Source organism: Serinus canaria, chromosome 6, assembly GCF_022539315.1.
Source record: "Serinus canaria isolate serCan28SL12 chromosome 6, serCan2020, whole genome shotgun sequence".
NCBI lineage: Eukaryota > Metazoa > Chordata > Aves > Passeriformes > Fringillidae > Serinus > Serinus canaria.
Window position 1 is genome coordinate 6,196,543 of NC_066320.1, and position 21,263 is coordinate 6,217,805.

At 41.8% G+C, this 21,263-nt stretch overlaps 1 protein-coding gene across 1 annotated transcript; it reads left to right on the forward strand.

Moving 5' to 3' along the window:
• Positions 1–3,037: 3,037 nt before the first annotated feature.
• Positions 3,038–19,311, forward strand: TMEM26 (transmembrane protein 26). The gene is made up of 6 exons (XM_009087561.4): positions 3,038–3,379; positions 6,428–6,506; positions 11,735–11,848; positions 12,383–12,603; positions 13,578–13,654; positions 15,849–19,311. Exons 1-6 carry the CDS (start codon positions 3,189–3,191, stop codon positions 16,262–16,264), a joined length of 1,098 nt encoding a protein of 365 aa, XP_009085809.2. The 5' UTR covers positions 3,038–3,188; the 3' UTR covers positions 16,265–19,311.
• The last annotated feature ends 1,952 nt before the right edge of the window (positions 19,312–21,263 follow it).

Here is a 21,263-nt window from a genome sequence, read left to right on the forward strand (position 1 = left end):
CAACTCTCAAGGGTTCCCAGACAAAGACCAGAGTTTTCAGGAAAAAAAAAAAAAAAAAAAAAAAAAAAAAAAAGAGACAAGAGACAAAGAAAAAAAAAGGTAGGGAAAAGGATATATCATTAGTAGAGCACTCTATACAGACAGACACAAGTCTTGCTTTCAGCTTGGACCCAAGCAACACTACAGCTCTGGATCAATTTCTTCAGACATCAGAAAGTCTCTGCTAATGCAGCCATTTCAGGTCAGAGCAAAGGTCCATCCAGCCTTAGGTCTAACTCCATCCTCAGGGAAAGAATACTCAAACAAGGTAAACAAAGTTTCTCCCTCAAGAATTCTCTAACCCATGATCAACTAGCCTGACAAGTCTAAGAAGCAGATCAGTAGAAACTATGAAAGAATTGAATAATGGAACACTAGCACATAGAGAGTCATAGAGGAAAAAAAATCCTGAAAACCCCCTTCTATAAGGCTCTGTGCAGGAGTCAGTGCTTTTCCATACTACAGTTTACATCTGTGCTCATGCTGGGATTCCACTCCCCCCAGCAATATCACTCCTTGAGGGCTTCTGTGCCACCTGGCTGTCCACTGACCAAAGAATTCCCTGGCAGACCTCCTAGTCACGACATGTTTGAACAGATAAAAGACATTTTAGTTACCATGTTTTATTGCTAATTGTCCCTCACACTCCTTCAGCCAGCCTTATCATGTTTGTCCATGCTAGAGCTCATATTTTTTTTCAGTTTTCTTCAGCTGGACAGCATTTCAGCTTTTTGAAGGATGCCTTCTTGTTCCTGCAATCTCACTTACCCTGCAAATGCTGGCTTCTTCTCACTCTTTCTCAAGTTTCCCTTGATGCACAGTTATTATCTCTGCACTCCCCATGTGATTTACAGAAGCAATATCCACACTCCCTGCAAAGAGTTAGGTGTTCCATCTGTCTTATTTTCAACATGCCTGCTGATCTGAGTCTAGTTTTCCTTTTTGAAGCTCAGCAGAGCAATGGTAGAGAGCTCTGGCTTGCCTTACTCCTGCAAGGATGCCAAATCTAAGCACATCAAGATCCCCCTTTCAGAGGACCTCTTCAGCTGTTACTACCTACATCATATCCCACAAACCACTCAGGATTCAAGTCAAGCACTGCCTTCATGGGCTCTTGAACCAGCTGCTCCACAAAACAGCCACTGAAATATCAAAAAATGCTCTCTCTCAAGTCTGGATGCAGTATTTGCCTCTTCCAGGCCAAAGAAATGAAGCTGTCCATGAGAACTTCCCCCTCTACACAGACTGTTGTGCTGCCATCATGGTCCGCCACTGAGTAGGCAGAGTCAATATTGTAATCTTCTTCCTGCTTAAGTTTGGGACTTTCACTGACTGAAGTTTGGATTGTTCATTGATGAAATTACCTTGTTAAGCAGTGCAGCTCCCACATGTCTTCAGTATGCAGAATTACTTCGCTCTCAGCAAGCTCTGCATCCTTCCTGAGCATGGTATCATGAGAATGTTGCACTGATCATCTTTCCAAGTTTTGTGACATCTGTCTGCCCTGGAAGGATCTCCATGAACAATAGGACATACCAGCTCCCCAAGCCATTTGACATTAAGCACTCCCACTGAGGAATATCTTGTTTAAACAATCTCTTCAATCTGTCTGTTCCCCATTTCCTCTTTAACTACGTTTGACCTTAACGCCAGCGGAAGGGCTGTGAACCAGCAGCACCCAAGGCACGATATGGCAGGGTGAGGATTGGCAGAGATTATCTAGACTGGGTCCTTGACTTAAACACATTTTCCTCTGAGCGTGAGGAGCTTGATTTTGTTCCTTCAAAAAGGCATGCTACACAGTCCATTTATTTACTCAGGCATTTCCCAAGCCAGTCATCTCTGCTGTGGAATGGACTTTTGTTTTCCCTTTTTTTTTTCTGGGCAGGGTTAAAGTAAAGTAGTCTTCCCTTATCCCTCGCCCCCAAGGATATCAGCTGGCCAGCATCAGCACTTCATAAAGGAAGAGGCTTGGCTTTGCAATAAGGAAAATTTGGATCTTACCAACTGAGGAAAAATACCTTCTTAGAAAGGTCACAACTCTCAGAAGAATATCATCTTGTGTTTAAACAGAACAGGATTGTTTAAAATTAAATCCAGGAAATTAGGTCCTCTGAAATGGCACAGTACTTTACATGGACTTGATTCTCCACTTGCAATTTACAATTGGCTATCTCAATTTAGGTAAATTAACACAAAACTGGAACAACAAAATGCCAATTTTGATCAAGGTGATACTTTTTTTTTGATAGAGAAAAGTGTAAATTCTGATAGAATTTATAATCTCTACGAGAAACATTAAGGAAATTTTAAAACTAATTGTGTACTTCATACATTTTCCCACAGGACACAAAAAGTCCATCTTGAGGTAACTGACCAAACAGTCAAACTTGCATTTTTCGTATGTGCCTCTGTTGACCAATTCAGTAAAATTAGTGTTAGCCCAGATTTCAGCCCTGTTTCGGGAGTTCTGCACCTGGCCTGCTTCTTAGTCCTCAAGCAGGGTGTGGATCATACAACAGAGTGGTTAGACTAGATTTCAGATTCTGACTCCTGCTGCACAAGGGATTCCAGCAGTGAACTAAGCATACAAGTTTGCCTTTCCATATTGCAATATTGAACGATTTTAAAAGCTCCCAAACATGAATTCTCTTTAAGGGAGAGCAGAAAGAGGGGTTTGGTTTTCATTCTCCAAAATGCAGTGAGAGCTTTCAGCAAAGTGCTTTCATGGTGTCTTGCTGGAGATGCACGAGGCGAGAGCAGCAAGTGGGGCTGCAGAGCGATGCTAACAGGGCAAGAGGGAAAACCTCGCCGTGCTTGGTCCTTGAGCCGATGACAGAGGAGACAGAAACACCGCTCCCACCCCTGCCTTGGGCCGGCCAGGGCTGTTCCGAGCCTGCAAACCACTGCAGCATGGAAGCGTGTCTTTTTTTTTTTTTTTTTTTTTTCCCCTTCAAAAAGTTTTCAGGAAGTCTGGGGGAGGGGCGATGCTGTTTCTTTTTTGTTATAATGGGCCCCTTTGTGGAGATGGAGGAGGAGAAGCGATCCGGCGAGGCGCGGGCTTCCCGGTGCCTGCCAAGGTAACTCGCCAGGGCTGCTAAGAGCGGCGGGGCCCCGCGGTGCGGGCCGAAGGGAGGGGGTGCTGCGGCATGGAGCTGATGGTGCTGCTCAATGCCCTGGTCACTCGCCTGCTCTTCGTGCTGCACTCCCTCATCGGCGTTTGGAGAGTGACCGCCGTGAAGAAGGATCCCAAGTACTGGCTGCTGGCACTGCTCAACCTTCTCCTGTGCCTGGAGACGGGGCTCACCCTCAAGTTTAAGCAAGGCAGAGGCTACAAATGGTGAGCATATTCGGCCGGAGCCCCTCTCGCTTCTTTGCATGTTCCTTGCTGCTGATGCGAAGCCGCCCCCCGAGAGCAGGGGCTGCCCTGGCCCCGGCGCTGCCAGGCGCTCAGGGATCGCGGAATCAGGGATGGAAAGCTGGTAGAGTTTGGCTAGCCCAGTGCCAGGCAGAGGGCTTTCAGGAGGGGCAGCCGTACAGCAGATACGTGGGAGAGCCACTCTGCGGCTGTGTGTGTCTGTGCTGCAGTCGAGAGGTGGGTGCCGAGGGGCTGCAGCGGGCTGGGAGCACCGCGGCCCCTCCCGAGCCCCCGCGGGCCGGGGCTGCGCGCTGCGGGGCCGCACGGTGCCCAGGGACCCTGCAAGTGCCCTGCACTGCACCTCCTGCCCTAGGACTGCATGCCCCTGCTCTCCGTGCAGCAGTGCTAACGCTACTGCATCAAACTAAACTTGGTAAAAAAATCAAAGATGAGTAGCAGCCACGCTTTTGATGCAGCAAGAGTGGCTTAACTATTTGGATTTGAGAGGCTGTTCCAGAGAGGAACTTTCATGCGTGAAAGGCTGCTCGAGAAATGAACAAAAAAGTTAGTCATAGAAGAGCTTGGCCAAGCACATGGGGTTTTACATGCATCTAAAGAATTACTGCTGTCATCTACAGCTCATCAGTGCTCAGGCAGCCAAAACAAAATGCTCTGTGAAAAGGAGGCGGTCACGTAACTAATTGTCAAGATTTCACTAGGACCTTTTATTGTAAAAAACTCAAACTGCAGGCAGGCCTTCAGACAAATAGAGTACTAGAGAACCCTGGAGTATTTCCATGTTCTTAAAATCCTGCCCGTTGCAACCTGTGAAAGTCATTATAACAGAAGGAGTGTTGTGTGACAATTCACACCAGAGTTCCATGCTCCAAATCTGAATGCAGTAAAAGCAGTGATAAAGCTGGGACACTGGAAAATTGAACAACAGCAGAGCCCCAAATGCAGTTATTATACAGGCAGATTGAACAGTACCAATTATTTTGGGAGAGGAGGCAGCAGCAGGATCTTCATGAAGGAACACTTGCAATGGAGCTTTTGAAAAATCCGAACAGAATTAGAAACCAAAAGCAGATCCATGTTAGATGTATACATAGAAGACTGGGCTAAATTTATCTAGAAGAAAATTTTGAAAATGGATGTGGTCCAACACTTTAGGCAGCAAAATAAAAGTACATATATAGGTGAGAACTGTAGACAAATGGCCAGCATCTATTTGCAGCAGGATAATTTTCTGCTCCAGTGGAAAACAGTCACAGAACAAACATCATCAGCATTTGTAGAAACATCTCCACAGACAATCACCAGTCCAGGCAAGGGGCAGGCTATGTAGCAGGACTCCTGCCTCCAACACTCTCATATTCTCTGTTCATTATTGACAGAGGACTGTTACTTATTACACCAGCATAAAACATTTAATGGCACATGTGGAAAAAAGGTCTTCTTGTGGGCCTGGCCATGTAATGCTTCCTCTAGAGTGCCCCTTCTGAAAGAAAGGCAGGGTTAAAGCCCCTGAAGTCTCTTGGCCTGATGTGGTATCATTAGCTCAGTATTGCTAACCTGCCAGCTGGATGGATTTTTTGTGTGCTGAAGTCCTACAGGAAATACTGTAAAATGTTAGTTCTTCCATTCAAATGAGAGGTGTGTTCTCTCCCAAAATAACCAGGCTAAAAACCCACACAATCACTAGCCTTTTTTTTTTTTTTAGGGGGGAAAATAAAAAAAGCTAACAACAAAACCCACTGCCAAAACAAACAGCACCCCCTCAACCGTGATAAACAAAAAAACACTATTAAAACCCAAACTATCTTAGAGGGGATAGTTTGAAACATTTCAGAGCAGTTCAGCAACCAGTAATTTCCCTAAGCAGCAGGATATTTTGTTTTCCTCAATAGTCAACTGGAAAAGTCATGATTACTAAAATAAAGGCACATTCCACATAGGGACAAACAGTAAATGCAATGACATTTGGCCAAAATGTTGCTGCAGTTGCATACTTATAAGCAGTATACCTAAATTCATTGCAGAATGTGCCAGTGGCAGGACAGAAGGAACCAAGCAAATGTCCCGAGTTGGACCCCACTGCCCAGTCCCAGGGCATTGCAGCAACGCCCAGTTCATACTGCAGCATGCAGAGTAGATAAATTTGTGGCATTCCTACTCCAGAAGTACAGAATTATCAAAAAACCCCACCCCAATCAAATGTCATGTGTTTAATAAGAAAACAGCAGCAAGTCACTCTCACAAGAATCACTACTTGTAGGAGTCATGAAACCTCTCCATTACTTCTAAATAAACCAAGCTAAAGAAGCTCAAGATAATAAAGCTTCATCAACATCAGTTACTGTGCTGGTTTTATTTGAATAAATGATTTTCGTGGGTGCACTGGCATTTGGCCAGCACGAACCCAACACAGTTATATAGAAGACTGACAGGGAGAAAGGAACTAGAAAATTCTACTACTGCTAGCACAAGTGGGGAAATAAGGCCAAGATCCATTTTCATAAACCCATTTTAAATGTACAGCCTGCAACTAAAAGATCTGCCTAAAACAAGCACTGCTTCAGTTAACTGATGCTATTTCTGCCTTTCCTGTGTCAATGCTCAGGATTGTGAGCAACCTTTATCTCAGCGTCACTCAGTGAAGTGACTCAATGTATTAATTCACTCTTCATGAAATCAGAAAGAGCATGTTAGCTCTTTCTCTTTTTAAATGCAGAAAGTGCTGTGATAGAAATACCAACAGCAAAGTGCCTTTGGTCAGTTCTTAAAAAAGAAATTTTTAATAAAGTTCCATATATGACCTTAAATGGATGTACAGATAAATCTATTTTTTTTTAATACTCTCACAGCATAAGCAATCCAACAAGAATAGCAATTCTTATTGGCAGTTACCCTATTTCTTAATATCCCATATGGTAGAGGCACAAAATACCATATACCCAAACATGATCTGCATTGGAAAGTATTTATGATGTATCATAATACCAAGATACCTTTTCTTTTCCTTCACAGGTTTTCACCAGCAATATTTTTATATCTGATTTGCATAGTACCATCACTATGGCTACTAGAAATTCATCATGGGACTCAGGTATTTATTATGAGACAAGATGGACTAGTTTGAAATTGATGCATTATTTGATGGGTTGGCTTCAGACATGCAGACAGAAGTCTGTTAAATCTTGTTCCAGTTCTCTCTTTCATATTGGTGGGTGTCCCAATCTAGCTACAGCTATATTATGACTATTGTGCACTTCCTAATTATCAGATAATGAGCCTCTTCCCTAGCTAAAAATGAGACCATTTATTTGTATTTATCTGAGGAACTGAGGACTACAAGTTTGAAAAACACAGCCTTTCACCTCCAGGTTACCAGCATTAATCTTACTCAGTAGGGTAAAAACTTCATTGCTTTAGAGGCCTTTGCAAAATAAAGTGAGTTTCACAGTGTTTAAAAGCAAATGCCACAACTTCTAGCAAGTCAAAATTGAGATAGGTATCAATGAAAGGGGTCTTACACTCAGGTTACTTCATGCTTGCTGCAACATAGGAGAGCACCCAGATTGTTACCACAGCTGGAAATACATCTGACAAGGTTTATATCCTTCCTTTCTTTGTGCTGCATAATAATCTAGGAGAGGAGGGAGCTGGATTTCAATTTAGGACTAAAGCACATGGTAAAATTTTTAAGGGCAAGTGTTCTAGGGTCAGTTAGGGCCAGAGCAGAGCCACTTCACCCAACAGGTCTCACTGAGTCAACCTCATGCAGGCTAGTTTGAAGTCCCTATAGCATTTCCATGCAGTGAAAAGGAAATTTTGTCTCTGCCAGTATTTGCACATAGGCAGTGCCCTACATCCCTGGCAGTAAAGGTTCTGATTGGAACAAAACCAAAAAGTAACAGAAGAAAATACATAAATTAAACTAAAAAGACCTAGTGCATCATTTTCTCCTTTGAAACGTTGTTAGAGTCCACAGAAGCATAATCAAATATTCAGAATTGTGTTTACACTAAAAATGCCTCAGGCTTTTTCTAAATACAGCAGCAGGAATTTATTGTCTTCTTGTTATCCCAAATCTGCTTAAACAGTCACAGACAGGTAATGTGGATATTGAGAACATTTGTCATAGTTAAATCTGGTCCAAGAAACAGGCTAATTCTGTAGTCAAAGGCAGCAGTTTATTTCCCAAAATGATGTTAGAACATGGCATACTTTGTTCTTATTGATATACTGCTATGGTGAATTAAAGAGGGAGTATATCAAGTTAACAGCTGAGTTTATACCTGGAGAGATAGGATAGAGAGTTCTGGAAACACACAATCTTACAGATTCAAAAACAATACCTCCAGAAGGGAAGCAGCTTTCCTAACAATTAATCTCAAACACAGCACCCAGACTAGCACTACTCTCCATACTGAAGCACTCCTGGGATTTCATTATTTAAATGCAAACAGAATGGGTAATTATGTGGTCACTAGATCCACACTTTTAATATACACACTCTGAAAACAGTGTGTGGTCTTTAAGGCAGTAGAACTTTGATCTAGTGTTGAATCTTTATCAGGAAGCATCAGCTGCTCATGTCAGTGCTGTTATTTAAAGCAGGTGCTAATAGGCAGTCTCTCTTCCTGAGACAGGCAATTCTGCCTCTGTGTACTGCAGAACTGGACATATAATGCCATTCATACATCAAGGGTGAAATACTGACTGCATAGAAACTACTGCTTCCTGGGAACATATCTGGGGGTGAAATATATGTTTGGGAGAGATGATAAAGTCAATTGAACTGTACAGAGTGAAAAAATTGCTGTCTGCTCTCAAGCAAATTAAAACCATTTAATCCATTAAAAACCCCAAACATTCTTCCATAATAACATTCAGGATCTCAGGGCTCTGTTACCTTTGCAAATGCCTGGTGTGCCCCTGCCACAGAAAGCAGAAACTGAGCACCTTGTGTAGGGCTTACCCAACTACCAGGGCTCTAGTTGATGCAGGCTTCCAGTCAGGAATAAGACAGATACTGGGTAAACCTTGTAATTATTTTTAACCACCTTAACTTGAACCCTTTGGGCATATAGTGAATATTACTGTCTATTCTCTCAGCCTCATTTTGGGGTGGGATTCTCTTACCAGCTAAAACTATACCATAAATGAGCTCCTCAAAGTGATCTTACATCTTTCACCATTCCTTCCTTGCCATACCCATTATATTCCTCAATTTGGAAAACAACTTGGATAATCCTTTTTTCATGCTTTACATTTCAGCCTTCCTGTATGAGCAAAATGAAGCAGTCAGGAGTGCTTTGAGTTTCTGACATCACATGTGTTGCCATAGTCACAGCCACACTGTTTGCAGCCAAGCACAGCCAGCAAGCCAGGTACCTGTTGCTTAGCAGAGGGCCTGCACCAGGGAAGGGCTGGACTCTTCCAAAATGTCCTCAGATTGACAGCCTCCATGCACAGGAATAGGTTGAGGGTACTCCACCCTAATATTCAAGTGTCCATTTTACACCCCAATGCGGGCCCCATTATGAAAAGTTTTAGCTAACCTCAGTTTTATTTGAAAATAATAGATTGTGAATAAGGTGCAAACAGAAATTGGCTGAATTAGTTTGGTGTTTGAGGTGTCCCCCATGCACTGGCAGTGAGTTTCTCTGCAGGCCATGCACTGGGACATCACCACGTCATGCAACAGCAATTCCATTTTGATTAGATGGCCTATGGATCAGGGGGATGTAAGCTTCACCTCAGAAGAAACAAAAGAAAATAAGCCAAGTCAGAACTCATACGAAATGTGTACAGCTTCTTCCTGTTTTATCTTTGCACAGAAAAAACGTGTAAACAAAACCATTTTTATTTAGCTTGGTATAAAGTCAACATTTAGGACTTACTGGGGTCTAATAGTAAAAGGACAAATAGTCTTTATCAAATGCCCATGAAACAGTAAAACAGTATTCTTTGCTTCTTGTCACATTCCCATGTAGTGACTGCACATCCATAAATCAAGAAGTAAATATGCCTGGCACCAACAGTCCTTTTTACTCGCATATACATGATGTAAATTAAGGCTCTTCTCCAAATTCTGAAAGATCATTTCACAATCACCACTATTAAATATTCAGAGAAGAGCAAAGACAAACAAGATATGAACATACTTAAATGCAGAAACCAGAAGCCTACTTAAAAAAAAAAAACCAAACCAAAACAAACCACCACAGGAGAATGGCTTTGCAGATGCAGATTTCCATTTCCTGCCTGGAAGCAATTGAGAAGAGCTATGGGCTGGCCCTGAGCTTGCCAATCAGTCCAAGATCTCTGAGCCTTGCTCTGAAATAGTAACCCACCTCTCAGCTGAAAGTACTCACAAAAAAGACACAGAAGGGAAGACACCTACCAAAGACACCTACCAAGACACCTACCAAGACACCTACCAAATAATGTGAATTCATTTTCTTAGAGGTATTTTCTGCATTTTTGTGCCACTAGAACAAGAGAAAAAGAGCTCCCCTGCAAGCCATGGCATGGTTTCTTCTGCCTCCTTCTAGTGGCCAAGCTGTTGAGTCCTGCAGCTCCTCAGCCTTGGATGTGAAGTTCTGTACAGGTTCATGGCTGCTTCCCTGTAACCATGCCAGACCAGGCAAGGGGCCAGAGGGGTGAGCTTAAATGCAGACTTAATGACAAACCAAAGGCTGTCAGAGTCAGCCTTCCTCCTCCTGCACAGGTTAGTCATCCCTTTGCCCTACCCAGGCTACTTGTTGATCTTCACTTAGTATTCTGGGGTGATTAGGACAGTTATGAAGTATTTTTAGGTTGTGGTCTCCTCAGCTGTGTCACACAGAGAGTGGAAGTAATTCAGCCTGACTTTGACTTTGGGGTGGGTCTCCATAGACTTAAGGGTTTTTCTGTAGGCAGCAGATACAGATGCCTCTCTAATTAAGAGCACCAATTAAGTTACATTTCCAAAGTATCCTCTAAACAAGCCATTCCCTCTCTCTCCTTTAGTTGAAGGGCAAACCCAGGGAGATTAGCCCTACAAGGCTGCAGCCAGGCAGAGAGTACCAGCCCCTCCATCTCACTGTTTCCATGCCCAGAACTTTAGACCAAATGGAAATATCATCTTCCCAACATCTGTGTGTCAATCTTTCAAGACTCTCACACCCACTGTTCAAATAAAACAAGCATTCAGCTTAAGACTTTTTGCGCCAACTCTAAAAGCAACAAGCACTGACATTTTTTCCAGAGTTTTCAAGGCACAGGAAATTTATCTACCATAAGGTCAGACAAGAGGCAGCATTTACCCAGATACTGAACAACATCAGAGACCAAGCAAAGTATCAAAGCAGAATCTGAAATTTCCTGAAAAATGTTGCTCTGATATTGGCAGGCTTTATGCTGAACACAACTACTCAGTATGCTCTCAAACACATTCCAATTGTTGCAGAAAATCAATCCCCATGCAATAAAATGGTGGGGGGCCCAATGGAGAAATGCAAATCATCTGCAATTCTCTGGCAAAAATAGGATAAAAGTCTTTAGTAACAGCATGGTTTGATTTTCTAATTATCCTCTTTTTATTACAATGGAGAGAGATGTTAGGGATTGTTATAAAGACAGATTTTGGAGCTGTGCCCCCCAGTTGCTCCTGGGCCAACCTTGGGTGTGAAAGTAGAAAGGCAGGACAGTGCTGCAGACAGAACACAGCCCCACCACTGGTTTACTGTAGTTGGAGTAACAGTATGTTTTAGCCAACACTCAATTTCCCAGATCATCGTGTACCTGCAGGAAGTAAAAATATCCTTTATTCTATTTCAAAGGGATAGGCAACAATACAGGTCTAGTTCTCTTAAATACTCCTTTATTTCACCTCTCACCCTATGAATTTCCATACAAAATAAGGCACAGCAGGGGCAGGAGAGGTGGAGGATACAACCCAAATATCCTACCTCATTTTCAGCCTTGGGGGAAGTCATACAGAAAAATGAAAGTGAAATTTTCAGAGAACTTTTCCTGGATAGTAGAAAACAGGAGCAGATATTGTGAGAACAAGTTTTTGGTGAAGGCCACTCCATTGGCCTTTGAATTTGCATCCTCTTCTGCAGCACAAGCCTGTACTTTCTTAGGAACCTACCAACACATCATTCTTGTCCTCATGAGAAGACTTCCTCCCTTCTGAAGAAGAGGGGAATTACATTAAAAGCAAGGACCTTTGCAAACATCAGATATCCTCTGCAGTTCAGCCAAACAGGACACTCAGCCATAGAGCACATTTGCTCCCTGGGTGGGATGTTTACACACGTGTCATGTTTTTGTTCACAACAGTACTGTGGCAATGAGCCTGGGGCTGTTCAGGTCAATGTCAGCAATCAAGACTTCAATCAAACCAGAGAGAACAGTCATGGAAGTGAGGGAACAGATCACCACATCATTCAGACGGTAGGGCACCTTTTCCTGTTTCTGGTAGAGATCTTATGACAATTAGAGATAAGCACCTTGTGAGTAAAACAAAATAACAAAACAAAAAACCAAACAAAAAAAGACAAGACAGCCAGAACGTGTATATTATATATATTTGTAATTTAGAAAAACATATTTTGAAAATACAGCATGCTGCATACTAACTGTTGTTGCCAAGACCTAACTGTTGAGTAAAGAAGAGGTGACGCTACCATTCTCTTGCAAATCTCAGTAACTCAATTTAGAAAGTGCCTGGGTAACAAGTCTGCAAAGCATAATGCTCTATTGAAAAATGAGAACAGGAAGAGTAGTACACAGAGAAGGATTTTATATTTGTTATCCAAAGTTTGTATTAAAGTACCTTTTTAAACCAGGCCTGCCAGATTGAAATTATTTGTTCGCATACAATGGGAAAGAGAACAAAAGCAGGCTCAAAGACAAATGCAGTCTCTGACAGTATCTCTAACATCAGTCTCCTGAAGTTACAGTACATTATTGTTGTCTTTTAAACAGGCTAAAGTCTTTGTCAATCAGCTCTCCACAATCTGTGAGACTGTATGGACACTGGCCCTCCACCAGACTTTTCTACTGCTACTAGTAGTCGGGAGATGGCTTCTCCCTATTGGAGTTGAAATCACCCGGGATCAGTTGTCTCAGCTGCTTCTCATGTTTGTGGGAACAGCAGCAGATATCCTTGAATTTGCTAGCGAGACCCTGGACATTGAGGATGTTCGGTAAGGGTTTTTTGCTGCTGATATTTGTGTCATGTGCAGTGTTCAGACTGGTAAAACTGCATTTCCCTTAGAAAGCAGAAGGCTGCATTCAAGGGCTCTGTGTGCCTGCTCTTGCCTTTCCCCTGTGAAAGTCCTGTGAGCTTTGTTGGGGATTACTCATGTGTTGCCAGCACAGAAGCACATTACATCATCACAATGAAGGGGTTCAGGGAGCCAAACGAGCAGCCTGACTGCCAGCAGTTCTTACAGCTACAGGAGCTGAAACACTGGATACACAGTAAGCCTCCTCCAGGTTAATGAATTGCTGCAGATGGGCAAGGAAGCAACTGGAGCTGGCTTAAGTGATTCATTATCCAAGTTGCTTCTCTGCTTATCTCATGTACTTCATGGTAGAGTGACAAAGTGTTCAAAGATAAGAAGAAAGGGAATGGCACAGTCTGGTGTGAATTTTCAACACTCTGATCTCTCCCAGAGAAAGTAAACTCATCCTCCCCCTCACACTGCTGAGAGATGAGCTGTGAACATCCGTCATAAGGAGAGATTCACAGAAGAGGTTCATCCTCTCTAACAAATAATATTTTATCTTTTGTAAATATCATACCGAGGCTTTTAGAACAGGAAGAGAGTCCTTCCCACTTGGCAGAGAAGCTTCAGGCTTTCAAGGAACGTGTAATCACTACAGGGGTGAAGATATCCCTCTGAGCCACAGAGTCTATTCTCATATGCCTATTATAATATTAGCTTCAGATATTTAGTGTAATTACACAGCTGGAACGTGTAAGCCTTAACAGCAAAAATTCCATACAAAAAGATGCTTCTGTTTTCCTTAGTGTTGCATTGTAAAAGCACACATAAATAAACCACTGTTTCGCTCAACTACCCTTTAAATGACATTACAAACACTACAGGAAGCTTTTTTGTGATCTCATAAGGAAACTGCATCTTCATTGTTACCACTTTTTCCCCTCCCATAGGAAGAATTACGCTCTCATTAATGCAATTCTTGCTGTATGGACCTGGAGTATGTTACAGTTTCCACTTGATCTTGCAGGTTAGTACTTGCACACAAACAAGAAAAGAGAAAAAATGCCCTTAAGTTTTTGCTGGTACTTCTTGTGGCTGTGCACACACTACATACAGGCTGTACTAAGGACTTCTGGTGGAGAGGAATTCATATTCAACAGCTTTTGAAGAAAGCTCATTGTGGTTTCTTTTGAGGAAATACTTGTTTCTGTCTAACCTCTGATCTCTCTCATAGAGCTGTCTACTCTCAGGAAAAGGAAAAAATGATTGCACTATTGTGTTGCTCCAGTTGCCTGTTACTGCCTTAAACTTCACTATGTGAGCTCTCACGTTAGAGCTGGTCTATTATATTATGCCTCAAATTTGGGTAGGTCCTAGACCCTACAGAGAGGCAGGCACTTGTGAACCACAGAATAGCACAGCCAAAAGCACAGGAGACCTACTCACTGGAGACCTAAAGGACCATATGATGCTGGGACTGTATGATGTTATCTTAATCTAAAAGGGCCAGCTATTCAGCCAGCTCAGGGCTTTGTTTGTTCCTGAGCAGAAAGGGCTTCTCCCTGTCCAAAAAGAACAATGAAAGCTGTCTGGAGCATCATCTGTTCCAACCATTTTGGCCTCCAATCACAAGTTTGCAACAACTAGAGCAGTCCAAAAATGCATTATCCTCAGTACCATACAAATACAAAATAGATTTCTAGGCTAACACACTGACTAGAATAATAAATTTAAAATTCCTGAAATATTTTGTTCATTAGTCTTTTTTTCATGGACGGTGCTAGGCTTTGTTTCCAACAGGGAAGTTATTAAAATATTTCAGCATTTCAGTTCAGCAGCTCACCTCCTAAAAAATCAGATGCAATCACATTTCAGCTTTATCACAGCTAAAATTCTGGTACTGCTAAAATATATTCTATTAAAGATGCACAGCAGTCAGGTTTAAAAAATCTCAACCAACCAAATAAAAAACAGCCTGTATACATCACCACCACACAAATAAATTCAAATAGCACTTAAACAATCTGTTCATTTTTTTCCTCTATCTGTTGCTTTTCCATTTATTTAATTACATCTACCAGTTAAAAATTAAATTACTGAACACCTATTTCCCTGAAATTACTATGGGTATAGTTCATTTTAGGTAGTTCTATACAGTTGCACAGATAGTTCTTTTTGTTCAGGCATCAGAATGTTTATTCACACATCAAACATGACGTCAAAGAAATTTTTAGGCACTTATGATTAGACTACAGCAGTGCAGTTAGGACTATTAAACAGCAATGGAACAGAAGCACATTAAAAAATTATCTGCTGAAGCTTTGCCTAATGGATTCAGCAAATTTCTACTTTTTACAACTCATTTTCCATTTGAGTCTCATCTCCTTCTCCCCCCCACCCCAGCATTGACTCAAACAATAGAATCCTTTTGGCAAGCTGCAATGTTTGGCAGTTGCTACTGCATCACAAGTAGTGATGTTTTTTAAGCCAATGAAATCTCCCTGTCCAAGAGACAGGTTAATTAAGCTTTGTGTATTTCATGAGACACAGCCAAATATCCCCCCACAAACCCTTCTGATGCTCCTTCTCTGGACACTACACCATAGAGGGCATTGGAGCCCACCACCACCTTTACAGCCAAGGGGAACCCACGTTCCAGCAGTTGTGTGACATTGATATCCACAAGGCTGAGAACAAGTACCTGTGCTCAATATTGCCTGGCACTGACAGGCCTTATTACTATGGCACATGAAAAAGAAAGGCAGTGGTTATCTAATGAATATTTTAAAAGCAATGCATTAACATAGAAGAAAGTGAAGTGCTACAGCACTGGCTGTTCCTTTTCATCATGGTTTTTTTCTTAAGGATGCACACCGGTTTGGCATGTTGATTTACCAAATAAAAGGTCTGGGGAAGTTGTAAAGAATCATTAGGTGGCCTATTTCTGCTTTTTTTTTCATAGAAGTGCATAAATACTGGTATGTTTGAGGCATACAAAAGGGGAAGTGGTTTTTAATCCTGTTTGTCAGACCACATTAAGTGCCTCAGGTGAGTTCAGTGTGTTTTGCTGAAAAACATCCCAGAAACTGGATATGCTGTATGTTGCACAGTTGACAGGTGAAAGCATTTACAATCCAGAGCACCCTGTATTGAGAGTGCCCTTCAGGCCAGCCCTGGCTCCAGCCCACAAAGCTGTTTTAACGTGACTGTTTTCCTTGCAGTACAGCACATTGGCTGCAAACCAAGCGCATCGGCCCGGCGGATCCCCAGCCTGCTGCTGTGCAGGTACAGCGCGGAGCTCTGGAACATCGGAGTCAGCCTGTTCATACAGGATGGCCCCTTCTTCATTGTGCGTTCAATCCTCATGGGCCACTTCAGAATATTCAATCAGATGCTGGTGTTTTTTACAGCTAAGAATATCCTGGTTGTGACTCTGCAGTTGTACCGGCTGGCAGTGATAACCTTAGACTTCCGTAGCACGGTTCTGCAGAAGAGCAGGAAAGGAGAAGTCTGTTGCTGCCCATGTGAGCCTAATGAAGCTCGTGCTCATGCTGCTGGTCGCCAAGAGAACGAATTGAAGGAGTTTGTTGCTTTTCCTCCAAAAGAGGAATCCCAAGCTCCATCAAAAGATCACTGAGCAATTACTGACTTGGAAGAAGTTGCATCTCCTGCAGCTTCTTCAGAAGGTCTCTGTCAGTTTCTATGATCAAATACATCTCGAGAGCCTAAGTCATCTTTTCCATCAAGAGAACATTATTTTTCTTCTGAATTGTAGGGGAACTTTCTCAAGCAAATTCTTAGCCATGGGACATTTTTTAAATCCATTTGTATGGTGGGTTTTGACTAGTTCCATATTATATTATTCACAGGGATTTTGTAGCTATAGTTTGTAGTATCAAGAAAGGTTGGGAGCACTAACAAGATTGGTTATTGTCATTGGTTATTATCGTTGGTGGCTCTGTGCTGATCTATGTACTTGCATGAATTCAAGTGGAAGGACAAGCCTGTCCTTTATAGGAAGCACAAAAGCATTGAGCTCTGCTAGAATGGTAGGGCTATAGCTACAGTCTGATAAACAAGATGTTTGCCATGTATAGGAGGAACTTCAGCAGGAACAACTGTGCAGGCATGTTAGTGCTGTTACTGTGACATGAGAACATTGCTCATTCCAGAAATTTAAGGAAACCTTCAGATGTTACCTCATCTTTGGCTGGATTCAGTTAAGAACTATGCAACACCATGAAACTACATACAAAAGACTCTTACAACCTGCCTGGCCTGAATAACCTAAACCTTCACAAAAAGAAAACAATCAGTCCTCCGAATCACTAGAAGCCAACTGCACTTACTACAGGCATTTTCTACAGAGCTGCTTGCCTTTCTTGTTTCTACCAGTTAGAACATACACACAACACACATGAACAAAACCTCACCAAAATATTTGTAAATATTTTTCTTTTTTCTTCTTGATTTTACAGTTGAGACAGTTTTTTACATGTCTCCATTTTGTATGAATTTTAAAAGTGGCCTGACCCAGACATAGACTCTCTCTAGAAAGAAGATGGCACTGCTGCTGAAGGCAATCTAAGCCAAAGGATTCAGGCATGCACCTCATGTTTCGTAAAGCACCACAAGGTCCCATGAAATAACCTGAGAGATTGTCTGGTCTGGTGAGTGTCAAGATCCATTTTTAAGAAATGGCTAATAATTAATGCTTTACTACTTTCACATTTGGAGTGAACAACATGGGCCCCAATTTCTCCCAAGAGCACACTTGAGATCAATGTAAGATCATTTGCTCAACTTAGCTTAGAGAAGCTGAAAGTAAGATAAGTGATTTTTGAAAGTCTGCCTAAAAATTCTATTTTGACAGAAAATGGCATGTGCTTTTACAGATACCTGCATCCACTCTGAAAGAGCAGAAAAGCATACAGAGTGACCTAATTAAGGCAATTTCCCATATTAAAGCACCAAATTAAGCCTTAATTATTTTCTAAAGTCTCAGCTATATGAAAACCAGGGTTTGGTTTCAGTAGTGAATGGAAGTGTTTCTGTCATCATTGCAGCAGTCATGTACATATTTATTCACAGCCTGATAAACAATGATACATTTATTCTTTGAAAGAGAAACCTGTTTAAAAGCCCAAACACCAAAGATGTGAACATGTATTTGTACTTTTGAGTTCTTACTGTTCTGAGCAGGATAAGAGCCATCCATTATGAAGGAAGAAAATGCACAGCCATAAGGAAGTACCACATGCTTCATAGCCCTGTCTACCATTTATCCAGTAGTAATAATGTGCAACACCTCCTTCTCTGCTTATTTTCAGCCTTTTTCCAGCAGCAGTTTTAAAAAGCCAGTCACTACTTGCCATGGTGTTGTGAGGTAGACACATGGAAAATGGAATGCAGTTTCATTTTGGATTTTAATTCAAGTCTAGAGGTAAAAAAGTGACAGTTATGATGATGATCTGTGCTGTCTAATGCCTTTCACACTGGGATGAATTTAGAATCACTTGGTAGAACCACAAGACAGCTCTTCCTTGTGGATGCAAGCCGGAACTACTCATATTCATTTTGAGTTTACCACTTGCTGATATAGTAATTATCCTGTTAAAAGGATCACTGCTAATTAATTTGGAGTGTAGTGAGCTTGCTAGAACATCATTCTAAATTCATCAGCACAAAAATTGCAAGGATGTACTTTTTTAAAACTTGCTATTTAAAATCTTCGTTCAGCAACAAACTGCCTGCTAGACTCAGCCTGCAGCAAATGCAAGCTCCCCTGGGGTCAGCAGTACAGAGACTGGTTACAGCAGGAATATTTCACAGCAAACTCCATTTCCTGGTCTTCAGGCTGTTAAATTTTAAACAGCAGTAAAGCTTCTAATCACATTTATGGTGCTAAGAACTCCTTCCAGTGTTAGGTGGTTACAAGATCCTATCCTCATTCACTCACAGTCAATATAGACCAGAGCCTCTTCCTGTTTACAGTAGAGTAGATTTGGACTTGCCTTTTTTCCTCCCCAATGTTGCAGTGATGGCAATCAGATTGCTCAAACCCAAAAGAAAATCAGACTAATGAAACAGTATTATAAATTCCCACTTGGGTGCAGAAGGGAATCACATACAGCAGGCAGCAGCAGGAGTGACATGCAGCTCCCTCTGCTTCACTGAGAAGCCTGGAAATGGCAATTTAAAATTCTAGTAACTTGCATGTTTTGGGCAGAGCAGCAAACCCCAGTTGCAAGCCCCCCTCATTTTCCTGTTGCAAATGTTTGGAGCAGGTCTGCAGCTTTGTGTTTTGCAGCAGGCTGTTGGAGGCAGCTGAAGCAGCAGCTGGCCGTGTGGAGCCCTGGTGCCATCCCACAGCCTTCCAGAGCTTTGCACAAGGCAAGGGCTAGACTGGATTCACCTGAAGATCTGCCAGAATCTGTGGTGTACCCAAAGATGTCATGCTTGCTCTGCAGGAAAAGCTGCAGTAAGCCTTCAGATGGGGAAAATTCAAGCCTTCAAAATGGAATAACTACAGAACATTTATCTTAACCATTATTTACTCAAGTCAGGAGAACACATTAATAAATCTGTTCTGCAAATAGATATCTGACCATTTACTGTTATTTATTTTGGTTGTTCCTGCCTTGTCTTTCTAAATTATTCCATATTAAAGCTCACTAAAATGTTTTACCACTTGTCTTTTCCTGAGCTAAAATGTATTCCTCCTTTCTTTTGGACATTGGCTTAAATAAGATCATAGCCCTAAGCAGGAAAAACAACAAACAACAGCAATGATTTTATTGCATTCCTGTTGGTATTTGTACTGTACTATGTTCTCTGTGACCATGTGGAAATGGAAGAAAATGTGCAATTACTTTTAAAAAATTCCAACAGCATTTTGCAAATAAAAGGCAGTTACCTCAGGCATAGCTGCCAATTTATTATGTGAGAGCTGACTGTTATATGTTCCTATTAATTATATCTTCCACATGCTGCTTTTCCTTTCCATGCTTCCTAAGTTAATTACTTAGGCCAGATTCTGACTGCTGCTGTTGCTTTGAAAACCCACAAGCAACTGCAGCTAATTTCACTCTGTTCTGGATAGGTTCTTTATCAGAACCTTTGCCTCCAAGTATGCAAGTCACACTGCAATCCCCAAGAGGATGTGTTTAATATCTGCACACAGGAGGCATTTTAAATTCACACACAAATACATACATGCATTAAGATACCCTCACACACACCTGGCAATACCCAGTATGCAGCTTTTATTTCTGTAACAATCTGTTAGACTGCTGGTAAGGACACTCTGCAAATGCCTCCAAAGCACTAACAGAAAATACCTAAGCATTATGAGTATCTTGAAACTAAAATAATAAGCATACCATACTCTGAACAAAATACTGATTTAAAAAAAATAAAAATTAAGTACCCTGGAATATATTCTTTCCATGCAGATTTCCCCAGTTGAATGAAATTTACCCAAGCATTAGTTTCCCCTCAAAAAGAAAGTTTTTTAGGCGAACATTAGAACATAACAGCAGCACAAGGTGTTAAAACTGCTCAACGCTGTTTCACTGATGCTGTGTCAATAGAAAATAGGCAAGCTTTGAAATCAGCAGCTTGGACAGTCCCTGGCCCCTCTGTCTTTGGATTCAATTTTCCGCTTTTTTTTCCCACACTGTTATATGAGCAAGGAAGTCTTTCCTTCCTTACAAGAGGAAAAAAAACCCATATCATTCCTGGTCTGTAGTGGTGAGGCAACAAAAAGTGGCTCACAGAGGCAAAAGAAGCAGGGATGTTTTCCCAGGAGTGGTCACTGCACCAGCAGGGAAATAGAGCAGTGCAGACCCCTAATGGAACAGATATTAATGACTGAGATAACCATACATGAGCTGTGCTCTGAAAACATTTCCTGGCCCTTCAGAGCCAGCACAGGAAGGATTCCCAACAGCTAGCTCCACTCCACTATCTTCAGCAAGGTGCTATGACAGGAATTCCAGTGATCCCAAGACTGTCTCGAAGGTAAAACTGAAATCCTCTGTGCAAATTTTTCCTAATTTGGTCTCCTTTGGGTTGTGTCTTTTCCCTTCAGATTGGGCAGAAGGCATGGGAGTGAAAGCAATGTAACTATAAAAAACCCTTCATTTACCAGTCTAAACCCTTACCTCACCCTCTACGTACTGCTCTTTGCTCATCCACATCCCTGCCTACTTTCTGGGCCCACCTTCCAGATCTCAGCACACAGACCAAACATGCTAAACACTGCACCTCCCACTGCTGCCTGTGAAAGTCTTTTAAAAAGCACACAGGAATTCAGGTCAAAGATTAAGAATAGCCAAGCCTATTTTTTCCTGTTAAAGATGAAAGCTATCTTCAGCTGTCAAAGCATTTCCTCCACTTGTTTTTAGCCTACTACAGGGAGAAGAATCTTTTCCTGAGTACTGCCCCTGTGAAGGACTAACTTATTGGAAGAGAAGCATCATTTCCTGTCGCCCTGTGGATTATCTCTTTCAAACTGTAAGGTCACACAAAGTTTGAAATGAGACTGTCAGGCTGTAGGTAAAGATAACAGAGTTGAAAGGTGGTACAATATAAAAGTGATGACCTCACCCAGCATTTTTAATTCTGGGAGATGA